General features: G+C 43.9%; 1 protein-coding gene across 1 annotated transcript in view; it reads right to left on the bottom strand.

Moving 5' to 3' along the window:
- The window catches only part of adgrb1a (adhesion G protein-coupled receptor B1a), a gene marked incomplete at both ends in the record, with an annotated part of 49,035 nt that extends 44,521 nt beyond the window's left edge, over positions 1–4,514 (bottom strand). The window contains 1 exon segment of the mRNA XM_084471907.1: positions 3,752–4,514. Coding sequence (XP_084328033.1) covers positions 3,752–4,514 — 763 coding nt within the window.
- Positions 4,515–13,320: the final 8,806 nt, after the last annotated feature.

Raw genomic sequence — 13,320 nt, 5'->3', positions numbered from 1 at the left:
CAGAAATACTTAGAGATGGGTTGGAAATCCCTTACTCTAAGATTAGCCTCAATGCGGGCGGTTGATTAAGGTGTGTGTGTGTGTGTGTGTGTAGGAATCAGGGTCCCCCACCATCTGACCAAACATATAGAGCAAAGGCAGGTTTATGTAGATTTCTTCCTTCCCTCCAACCAGTTTATTTTTGTCACTTCTTATTTCATGCTTTCATGCAACAAGTCGTCAATAAGAAAAAAAATCCTTCGCATTTTTCTTTATGAACTGCCGCCAAGATCTGGACCAATCTGTCGGATTGAGTCTCCTCATTTCCTCGCAATTTTGATTGGATTATATTCCATCCATATTCCATATTTGATTACATCACCCCTACCCTGAGGGCCAGACAATCTTTCCAGTAGTAAATAATTGTAATAAATGAAGTAATACGAAAGTAGTTGGGCGGAAAACAAATTATATTAATGATTAACAACAGCCAGGATGAATCGATGTGTTATTAATTGGACTTCACTGTTTAACTCTCTTACATTCCTTGCAGAATAAACAACAAAGTCAGTCAAATGTGGATTACCATGAAAAATAATTTATTCAAATCATAATGATTTCATAATGATGCAAAACAGCTCCCTTAACACACACACACACTATAATATACACTATGCACCAAACAAACCAAGAATCGTTGTTCTGCATGTTTAATCTCAACCTTCATAATGCTTGCGATAGTGTCCCCTGGTATAATTTCATATACCAGCAGACAAGACCAGTGTGTGCTGAAGTCTAAGAGTATGTGGCGCTAAAACAAAGGTCAGGCGCCATATAAACAGAGCAGCATGCATCTTGACCTATACTGAACACACTCCCCTCCTCTCTCCCTGCTTTATCTCTCTCTCCTCCTTCCCTTTCAGACATTAAACATTTCATTATTATTTCTCCCTTGCTGTTATTGTGCCTGATGCTTTTTCTCATCAATTTGCCAATATGTTCAACCCCTGCTAACGTGCTTCTTCTCTCTTTCCCTCTCGCTCTCCCTCTCGCTGTCTGTCTGTCTGTCTCTCTCTTTCTCCTCCTTATCTCCCTGATCCATCCTTTAATCAGTCACTGCCTCCCCCGCTGTCCACTGTGGAGTGAGAAATGAATCCTCTCCCTCCATGTGGCGGATCAGAGAGTATACACGCACGCACCGACACACACGCTCAGTGACTCACAAAACCACACATACACTGGTCCTTCACATGCACACACTATGCATTGCTGCATGATCCCACTCACTCACACACACACACACACACACACACACACACACACACACACACACACACACACACACGCACACGCACGCGCACACACACATAAATCTGATCCAGTGATTGCTCTGAACGCCTGCTATACTGTATGTCCCGTGGTTTTGCTGGCCACGGATGGGCTGATTGGACGGGACACACAGCCAGGGCCCTCTTCCTGTCTCCTGTCTGATGCTGCAGAGCTACACCTGTGGCTGGGTCCCGCGAAGCTGAGATATAAAGGGGGGGAGGGAGGGGCTATGTGACAGAAGTGGGGGTGTTGACGTCCTTCAGAAAGCTGCGACTTGGATGACATGCTCTCTTCCAGTCTGTTGCTCTCATCCAGTCTGGGCTCCTTCAGCATCTGCAGCCCCATTTCTCTTTTGTCCTCGTCACAATCTGCCGCGTCAACCTCATATGTCCACCATTCCTGCCATCCCTTCCAGTCACTTCCTCTCAGCTCCTTATATTCTGCTCCAAGCAACAACCCCCTTCGCTCTCCACACATAGAAACATGCACGCACACGCCTCGTACACACACACACACACATGTATGCAAACACAAACGTTTGTTCTGCCAGTTCTTCAATCAGCTGCATATTCACTCGAGGTTTCATTAGCTGCCAATTACTCGTCTCATAGACGAAGCAGTGTATCATCAGCAACATCAGTAGCAGTTAAGCTCTGTGGAGCTAAGTAAAGCTCTGTGACGCTCTCTAAAGCTCTGTGAAGCTCTCTGACACTCTGTGAAGCTCTGTGAAGCTCTGTGATGCTCTCTGAAGCTCTGTGACGCTCTGTGAAGCTCTATGAAGCTCTATGATGCTCTCTGGAGTTCTGTTGAGCTCCATGAAGCTATGTTGAGCTCCATGACGTTCTGTCAAGCTCTGTCATGCTCTGTCAAGCTCTGTCAAGCTCTCGGAAGCTCTGTCGAGCTCTGCTGAGCTCAGTGAAGCTCTGTGAAGCTCTGTGAAGCTTGGTCGAGCTCTGTTGAGCTCAGTGAGGCGCTCTGAAGCTCTGTCCAGCTCTGTGAAGCTCTGTGTGTTGCTTACAGTATTTTGATGTACTCTCCAGCTTGTTTCACTCCTTCTTCTTTCTTTCCTTCCTTCCTTCCTTCCTTCCTATCTTCTCTACTGCCCGAATTTCTTTCTTTCCTCTACCGCTGTGGTATGTTGAGGTGCAAACATTGCCCCCACACCACCTACTGCAAGCACGGCTGCAAAGCATCACAAGCGGGATTATATAAGGAGATGCTAACTCAAGGGAGAGGTGGGGAAGAAGGTGGGTGGGGTGTCAAGGTGGTGTTTGGATGTAAGACGCACCGCACACAGTCTTACGGTGGAGACTGCGGGGGTGGCGGAGAGACAAGGGAGACACCAACAAGTGCAACAATCCCAGCTCAGCTGTCCGTGCGGAGGCTGCAGGCGCCTCTTTATAGACCTGCAATCGGTGGAAAATATCGTTCTGGAGAGCGAGACCGTGGGGAGAGTGCTTAGGAAACGCCCCACTGCCACCTCCCCCCCCTCCCTCCAACCCTCCCCCCTCAGGACATATAGCCCTGGTCAATGCAGGGACTAGGATGTCAGACCACATCCTGTCTGGGGAAGGGTGGGAGGGGGCAGGGTGGGCTGGGCGTAGGGGGGGGTTGCAGCCAATCAGGCAGCATCAATCAGGCTATAGTGAGTTGAAGTTACAGCTAAATCCTGTGCATCTTCCTCCCTCCCTCTTTCTCTCTCTCTCTCTCTCTCTCTCTCTATCAGTCTCTTGCTCTCTCTCTCTCTCCGCATTACAGCCCCCACCCAGCTCTGAGCGTCCCTGAAGCGATCTCATATCAACCCCTGTGATGCTCCGCTTCTTCTCTCCTTCCTCCGCAAGTCTCCCGACAGGCTGATTCGGTGTCCCTCCCTCAGGCCTCCCCAGCCAGGCCCGGGCAGTGGCGCCGACCCGGCAAGGTCAAGGAAATCACCTTCCATCAGATGAAATCTGAAACCGCCATTTGTCTCAGCACTTTGCCGCCTTTCATCTTTCTTCCCATTTTCTTCTTTTTGTCAATTCCATCGCTTTCAAGAACCCAGTGACCCATGAGTGCACGACTGGCCGGCTGTGCTCGAGCTGCCGACATCCAAACAATCACTTTTTTATTATAATCTCATCCACTACATGAGGAGGGGGGTTTGAGTCCCACCTAGGAGATACTGGGTTCGATCCCGATACGTCCACAGTTCTACCCGTAGACCCTGCTTGAGTACTATGACCCTCATCCCTTCCTTCTCCTTTCAGACGTATCTGATGCATCTGAATTCACTGAAGTCTAATTGGACAATAGCGTCTGAATTGTAAATGACAATAAACCATGGAAACATTTAAATAACCGCAATGCACCAGAGGACAGCAGGAAACAATCAATCAACCCTTCACTCGGCCGATAAACATTGATCCATTCAACTAAATTTGGATTAAACATTTACAGCACTCACCTTGAACCTCTACATCCTTCTCCTTGGCCCTGGGTGTACAGTCCGCGTGTAAAACTCCGTTGTGGTCGCAGCTATCCGGCTGGAGCGGCTGGAGCGGAGGCCCCCAGCAGAGGCAGGGTGTCTGCATGATGCCGCAGGGTCTGCTGGAGGTGCTGGACGTCAGGCAGTCCTTCAGCCACTGGCACAGCATCTGGCAGGCGGGCATACTGGGGTTCCGCTTGCCCACCACCAGGTACTCTGTCTTGAACTCCCCGCTGTCCGCTGGCGCCCCACCCGCCACAGCCACGCCCCGCCCGACCGCCCTCAACGGCACCTTCCTCATCTGCAGAAACTGTTTCCCCGCCTCCAGGAACGCCACGGGAGCGGAGTCGGGGTCGCACAGCTTCACCACCTCGTCGAAGCTCTCCACGCCCAGGTAGGTGCGCGTGGTCTCCAGGAAGGACTCGAACTGGAAGGTGCGCAGCTGGGAGGGGGCGCAGCCGACCGCGGGCTTGGTCACCTTGAGGAAGATGGTGTAGCGCCGCGGGTCGGGGTTCTGCAGGGTCCAGGAGCAGGGCACGGCCGGGAACACCTGGGACGACACGAAGAAGCCGAAGAAGCGGCTCTGGACCAGGGTGGAGCAGGTGTCCGACTCGGGGCCTGAGGGCGAGGCGTCGCACGGGCTGTCCGTCAGCAGCAGCAGCGCCGAGGAGGACAGGTAGAACAGCAGCACGGGGAGGGGCATCCCGGCGCCGGGAGCCCTGAGACTGCAGCGGGCTGGCATGGCGTAAGGGGGGGGGGGAGAAAGGCTTGGTGGATGACTGGGCTTGGCCGGAAAGCTGCGGGGGAAAGGCAGCGAGCTCCACGGGGTCTGGGGGTGGGGGAGGAGGGAAGGGGGTGAAGAGCCCGGCGACTGGGGTGGGGGAGGAGGGGGAGGGGAAGTGAAAACGGTGGCTTTCAGAGATGCTGGGTGTCGCCCATGATCGCGTCGCAGAGCACCAAGGTTTCACAGGAACCTGTGGAGATCAGAAAAGAATAAGGACAGGGGAAATCCCAAAATTGGTGAGGACATGAATAAGGCACGCTTTGATTTGTTTACAACACAGTGATCTCTGTCTGCTCTGCTTTGAACTGAGAGCGGGAGCCATAACTTGGCCCACGCAGAACAAAGGAGAACAAAATGGGTTGATGGAGAGGGAAATGTTTGGCTACGTTTTTGTTCATTATGCAAGTTCAGGCCGGTCTCTTCCTTGGAGAGCGAACACTCCCCTCAGACGTCTGCGCTCATATTTTCTCTGCCAGCTCATTAGTTTATCCAATTACCAGGCACTGAATTACAAAAATGGGAACACCTGCAGCCTTTCATGAGTATACTTTGTTGGAGATGATGATCATAGAAAGCAATGCAGTCATCTATAGTGGCCCTTCTCTCGCTCTTTCCTCAATATGGATACACCGAATCATAGAATAATCGAGTTACCAGTTCATTTACACACACTCACACACACATACACACAAAGAAAACAAAAAAACACATATTATCTTTTTTTTCTTAATTGGCTATCAACAATGGTTGATTTACCATGTATTTCATGTTAATATTATTTACTTTTACTCAAAAATCTGCAGGTGGCAAACAAATTGGTTTCTGTGATGGAAACAAATAATTAACTTGATTTAATCACTTTGCACAAACTTTTTTTAATTAAGACAATTTGAGAAGTCCACTTCTGGTTCTTAAAATAAGTATGATACAGTGACGCCAAATAACTTGAGTTGAGATTTTAATATATGTAATAATATACATGGTGGCAGACGACTTTCTGCAATGGGTGTGAACTTCGGTTTAATCATGGAAGGGCAGTTTATAAATGTGAATTAAAAGGTGACCTCAGTGGGAAGACTGAGGTCAGCTAGAGCCATAGATCAAACAACTCAGTTGTTTAATTCACTAATAGATTATGATTTGTATTTTTTTTTAATTTCTTTCAATTAATTATAATCATTTTTGTATTACAGCCAAAAAAAGATAGCTAGAAGAGCTGTTTAAAGACAAGATCTCTGCTTGTGATCAGCAGTATCCACTACATCATGTCAGACCTTAATAACAACCAGGCGAGCGCTGCCAGGTTGTTGTCATTGGATTCCTGTCTGGCTTCCAAGACACCGATTTCTGATGGAGGCAAACTGCCACAGCTCAATGTGCGCTGTCGTCAAGGACACCAATACCGTGTAGCTTTGCACCAATCAATCATAATGATCTGACGCAGTTGCCAAGGGAGAGTAATAGAACCTGGGGACAAGGGAAAAAACGTGGAGAATGTGTATAATAATTGTGTCGGGAAGAACATGTTATTTTAAAATGTTGTTTAATTACAAAGATAAAGGAGGCGTGTACCGGGTTTCTACTCTCCAGTACAGCACAGATGCACCTGGAGGCAATGTCGCAAATGATAATTTAAATGTTATGCAGATTAGGTTGTGCGTCACCTGAACTAGAGCAACGTGTCGCTTAACAATACCAATATAATTGTGATGCCGTTAATGCGAAAAACTGCACCACAAACAATACAATTGCCTGTGTACATTTTTTGGTAATCCATTGTGTAAAATCCAGAGTGTATGTCAATGGTCAGAGTCAATAAGTTCAATCTTTATAATGCTTCAAATTGTAAATCCTCCATCACATTATGTTGCATGAAGAGGGTTAATAGAGGGCATGCAAACCAGTCTGACAGCTCTACCATAAAAAGCCCTCAATGTTCAGCTTGGTAAATATGCTGCATTACTTAAATCACATTAAATAAATGATTTATGAAATTTCCTCCTAAATATTTAAATTACGCTCAAGTCTGCTAAACAAACACAATAAAGTTGGCCGATCTCATTTCCATGATAAAAAAAAATAAATCAAAAGCAATTAAAAACTGAAAGCACCTCCCAAGCCTAATAAAATCTAACTTTACAAAGTAATTCATATTATGGCAGTGAACAGACCTTGTTTAGGGTAATCTGGAGAACTGTCAATCATTTGTGATTTGTGTTTTAATCAAAGTTGTTGCTACGTAGCATATTTAAGGATATAGAGGTGTGTAGGGGAACTCCGGACGCAGGCTTACATTTAACCTTCTAGCTGGTTGCATTAGAGCTAAAGCAACACATTTCCTTGTATCCTACATGTATGTGCCTTGTATAAAAGCATGATAAGTCTCAATAAAATATACTGTATTTTCAGAAAAATATTTTCAGAAATCATCCATACGAAATGTATTAAATTGTACCCTGTGGAATGTCCTACAAATAAATAATAAATTAATCTGAATAGCCAGTCTAAACAACTTCTGACATATTATGATTTCCTTATTTCAAAGACATTATTCGGCCATCTTGTTTCTGCACATATTGGCAGGTCGGGCCACAAAGATTTTAATGAGGGTTGCATGGTGCGGTTGCTCAGGTTCACCATGGTCTCCCCACCAACACTTATTATGAATTCCTCAATGCTATATTTAATGTATGGTGATTGTGATTCTGGCCTGTTGGACGCTCCATGGTTTGCTGCTGGCCTCCCCTCATTATAGAGCCCTTTTCTGACACGCACATGCACACAAACACGCAAACACACACAGGCACCCACACACACACACACACACACACACACACACACACACACACACACAGACCCCTTACACACACACACACACACACACACACACACACATACACACACACAAAGATCGCAAGCACACAGACAAACACACATCCTCCTTCCCCTTCACTCACACAGACAAAGACTTAAAGAAATAGTGAAAAAGAAGATGCTTAACAAGTATAAAAGTGAGGCATGTATGGCACTGTGAATATGAAGGTGGAAAAAAAATATTACTTAAAAAAATATATTAAATAAAAATAAGATCCTGAGGGACCTACAAAAAACAAATAAATTAAACATAACAGAAAAAGGGTACCTCCTATAAGCAAGTGTTTCTCAACAGCTTATCGATCAGTACTATTGAAAACTATTGAGAAATGTCAATGTATAAATTAAAATGACAATTTTGTCAAATTTGTGTTTAAGTGTCTTGTGTGTGTTTAACTTATGTATGTATGTAATGTTGTGAATCTATGTGATCGAAATAAACTAAACTAAACACACACACACACAACCCTAATATGGATCTCACACACAAACACACATCCCCCTTCCCCCTTCAAACACACACACAGACACACCCCTAATATGGATCTCAGAGTTTGAGGAGCTCCACCTGATACCAGGGGGGTATTTGACACATTCTTATGTGGACCAGATCAGCTCGATTAATGCAACACACCAGTTACCATTGGATCCAGACATTGAAAAAAACAATCCCGCTCAAGCGTTTTACATTACATTTGTAAAACGCGAGATTACATTTTTACGTGAATTAATTTGCAAAAAAATGCTTCAAAGTATGAAGAGAGATTTGTCTCATAATTATTAATCCTAATATGAGTCGATCTGTGTGTTGTGAAAGTTTATTTGTGTCTTGTTCATTTACATTTCAATTATTGTGCAATTGCATTGACATTCATGTTTATGAATCTGAGTTGTACATTTTGCACATATACCTAAAACGATTATAAATTGTTTTTCTTTATACATGAAGTAGTTAAAAAAATAAAACCAGAGAAGAAAACTATGTGAATGACAAGTGAGTCCCCTGACCCACAAATGCACATTCAACAGTTCCAAAGCCAATGTTAGGCTTGTTTACTGAAACAAATTTGTATGCATATACAAAAAAAATATTTTTATTTTCTTTAGGACACTAATCAACTTTTACAAAACACAAATTCACTCCTTTTAGTAATAAGAATGATGAGGCAAATCTCGCTCCATATCAAACCATCAAAGAGAACATCACATCTAACTTGCACGTGCGCATTTACACAAGGCAGCGTTCTTCTCATCCAGACAAGAGGAGGAATGAAAGTTGTGTTGTAGTTTTAGCAATCCGCGGCCCGGGGTAATTCATTCCTTTTAAGCCTGTGGGCGCGACAGCAAGCAATTAAGACAACAAAGGTGTTGCATTAGCTAGCGGAGTAGCGAACAGGGAATCTATGCAAACACGGCGACAGCCCCTGTCGGTAAGCCAGTTACAATACCCCAATCACGGAGAGATACCTCCCTTCTGCCAGATTCTCTCAATATGACAGAGACATAAAGGGACTATGACAGACATACACAGATAGAGAGAGAGAGAGAGAGAGAGAGAGAGAGAGAGAGAGAGAGAGAGAGAGAGAGAACGAGAGAGAGAGAAAACGAGAGAGAGAGAACGAGAGAGAGAGAGGCCGAGAGAGCAAGAGCCAGACAGAGAGATGAAGAGAGGAGCGAGCCACGCGCTGATGAGAAAATGATAGAGTCACAGGGAGAATTGCAGCTCCTCACTACAGCAGCACCAGGATTAGAGGATGATTAGCTGGGGCCACAAAGGAGTCGGCGTTCACATTCATTACCAGGCCCGGGATGACAAAAAAAAAATACGCGCCCGAGTCGCAGCAGCGCCTCTGCTATGAAAATACAGATTGCCACACAATTATCTGTCTGCCTTGTTGCATTGTTTATCGTTACACGGGGCGAGATAATTCAGCAGGAAAATCAATTATGGTGTCTCTTTTGGATTGTGAAGCTGTTTACCCGGGGAATTCCATTGATTTCCGAAGCCTTTGATATTTCGCCTAGTCTGAGATTGTTTCCATGAAATAGTGTTCGACAGGTGGAGAGGATGGAGAGATGGAAATAGAGTTGAAATAAGAAAGGGGCGTCGTCCCATCGTTCTCTCCTGGTGTTTTCTTCTAGGGTACATTAGTTAACCATTAATAAGCATTTGTTAATGCAGCGATAAGGATTATTATATAGCATAAGCATAGGGGTTAGGGAAAGGGTTAGGGTTAGTGGGTAAGGCTTATAAATAATGTATTAATACCTTAGTTAAAATTAACACCATTAGCAAATGATCACTAAAATTAGGAACCATAACTTTAAATGAACAGTTAGTGAATTCTTATTACTGCACTACAGTACACTACTGCACACAACAAATGTTTATTAATGGATCATTACTGGTTTATTAATGTCACCTTATTAAGTATTTCCTGCTACCAATTGGTTTGGTTTAGGGAAAGACGATTTTAGACTTCAACGAAGTCCTCGTTGAAATATATTTATGCATGGGTAAAAATGTTTACTTGTAATGCCTTAAATTCACCCATTTGTATTTATTAAATAAAGATGATCCCTTCGTCTCTCAACCAAATGAAAATGAAAAGTAAGATTGGCGGTCAAACACTTTCAACCGCCTCACTTTTCCAAACAAAGTACCCATGTCCCGCACTGCCCGTCCCCTGACCGCTGGGACAGTCCCCCCTCAGTGTCTCTCCTAGCCCTGGAGGTCTGTATGAGATGATGAATGTGTGTACTATGGTAAACCTCAAACCTTTCTAATAAGCAGAATCCACCACTTAAACACACACACACACACACACACACACACACACACACATTGCACACACACACTCATGCATGCACACACACACACACACACACACACACACACACACACACACACACACACACACACACACACACACACACACCATTGTTCAGACTTTCATTTCATTAAAGGTCCCACTGTGCTCCATGGTTAATTGATGAATATGTTCTTGGAATGCAAAATAATTGGTACCATCCAGTGACATGGGCAGGTTTATGTATCTTCCTCCTCAGGGGTGGGGAATTGCATGATCCAGATGCAAGAGATGAAGCTAATAAATATCCCGGAAATACAAATTGATAGTGTCTTTGAAGTATTATTTTGTAATGTTGTGTTACTGTCAAATAGCTTTGGCAATGAGTTTGATGACTTCCCTCGGAGCTTAGAACAGCCAGAGTGTGACACATCAGGATGGATCACGTTCTTTGGTCGATTGCGCGACACTTTATAAATCACAGTGGAATGCGTCTGAGAAATGCCGTGATTGAGCAGCAACAATAGGAGCCCAAACTGAAGCCAGCGAAATACGGCTGGGAGCAATCTACACACACGTGTTTGATTATATGGCGCGCATGGGCGAGGATTGGTGGGGAAAGAGCCCCCTTCAACTTCTGAAAAACCTGAAGTGGTCCCCGCCCAATAGAAAATATTTCTAAATAAATTATTAATATGTATTTATAGAAGCCAACGCCGCTTTTTTAATAACTCACACATAGACACTTTTTATAGGTTTTGTTGATGTCCCCCTGTGTATTCTGCTCAGTGGTCTGAACCGTTGCATATACTATTGGCTCATTATACCTCTATGCCTATTTTCAGAGAATGAATATTGCTGCATTTGTGGATGTGTGGCTCTGTAAAATACATAATAGTGATGGCCTTAAAGTGATTCATTAATATATATATTTGAAGCTACTATTAATAGCTGTGTGTCTGTTACAGCGCAGCTGATAATATGATATACGTTATTAATGATGTCCCCTCCAGAAAATTCAAAGTTTTTGGTCCCCCACTATGTCGTAATGAGCTCTGCACCCTGGGGCGTACGTCGTATAAAGTCAAAATATAACCATCCTGTCTTTGAGGAGAAAACCGGAAACATACCATACCAACATTGCTGTTTATACGTTGTTTTCCTCATTTGTTTTCCTCTCGCTTAAAGGTTCTGGGTTGCTTACATTGTTTACTTCCAAACGGTACGCATCCTTGGGCAAAATGCCTACCTTCTCCTCCTGCCTTTAATCCACTGCAATTGGCTTTGCTTCAAAGCTTTTCATAAATGACTCAATAGTAACATAGTAAGTCATCATCCACATCTATCTAATTCGCCATGTGTGGCCTGGAATCGACGTTCATGGGAACATCAACTGTCCCCTCCACTTCCTGCTGGCTGTCCCTGGCCAATCCCTTCTAACTCCAGTCCTTCATACTCCCATCATCATCATCATCATCATCATCTCTCCCTCCCTCCAGTGGCAGAGTGTTGGAAACAGCTTAGTTCTGCATTACTGGACCTTCCATTAAAGCCTTTCTAACACATCCTTTATGAGCAGGAGAGATGGCTCTATTACCCCCACACCCAGCATCCTCCACCATCCTCCCCCAACCAGCAGCTGCCTGCTCCTCCATGGGGTGTCAAAAGTGTACACCTACAGCCTAACTGAGAGAGAGACAGAGACAGTGAGAGAGAGAATGCACTCATGGTGTGATCGTGACGGTTTTACGGAATGCTATGTTAAAGACCTATTTATAGGATTTATTTTTGTATCCAGATGGAAATGTACTTCATGTACCTGTCCCTGGACTACTGGCATGACACACCAACAAACACCACAACTGTGAGTGTTGTTTTTGCTTTGCGTAGTCATCAATGGTGCGTTAAGGACAAACCGATTCATGACCTTGACGAATCCTCGCAAGCACCATTTGAAACTGCAGTCAAAAGCCGTACTTGGCCCCCAAACCACCTAAGGTGGACACACCTTAAAGTACGTCCACTCATACTGTATCTGTCCATGCATACGTGTGTGCGCGTGTGTGTGTGCATGTGTGGGAAGGTTGTGGAGAAAAGAGAGGTTGGTAAAGAGAGAGAGATAAAGAGAGACAGGACCTAATGCCAACGTCGGATTTAACCAATGGCAATGTGACGGCCTTGTTTACCCTTAGATGATATTCTACTTTCTGCATCATCGCCACTTTTTTGTTACATAACCATGTGGATATTTACAGCTTAAGCATTTTGCAGATTATGCAGCTATTAAAGTCTTGTAAATGCTTAGATAGGTGCTGCTAATGCAAGCACATCCTTGAACTAGTGGTTTGTTTACCTCACATAAAATATAAAGATAAAGACAAGCCACACATCACACATATATATCAGTTATCTTCTATAACTTCTTCTGGAAAGTGATTACAAATGATCGATAAAGAAACATCATTTACATTTATTTAGCTGAGGCTTTTATCCAAAGCGACTTGAAATAATTAAACCATGAAGGTAGAACCCAGAAACTGAAATTTTCATGCAAGCACATCCAATGAATCAAATTAGTAATAATCAGACAACGCTTCAAGTGCTATATTATAGAAACAAGAGATATATTTGGGTGATAAGGATGAAGCTACGTAATAGTGGTTTGTACTAATTTCTCCATCAGATTACAGACCTTGCCAGCCTGCTCTGATGTGTGCAACACCATTTTCTTCAGAAGGATTTTTATTTCGCAATCAAATCAGAAATATTAACCAAGTCAGTTCAATTGGAACTTTCATTTAGTGTCGTTGATCTCAAAGAAAGCAGAATCAGAGATGAATCTTCAAACAGCTCTGTTATGCTAATATTAAAATGCTAAATGCTTTATGTTTCAACAAATATATTTGGCTGTCATGTATATCTTAATAATTATAACAGACACATAATTATATTATGTATTATAACATAGCTTTAACTGTCCCGCTTCACAGTTGAGTAAATCAAATTTGATGCATCCATGTGAGGCCATTAGCCTCCTGCACGCACCTACGCACAAATAGACGAGCACAGACACACACACA

The sequence above is a fragment of the Micromesistius poutassou genome, assembly GCF_964030765.1.
Source record: "Micromesistius poutassou genome assembly, chromosome: 8".
In the NCBI taxonomy this organism is placed as follows: Eukaryota; Metazoa; Chordata; class Actinopteri; order Gadiformes; family Gadidae; genus Micromesistius; species Micromesistius poutassou.
This window is presented reverse-complemented; position numbering and strand designations above follow the sequence as displayed.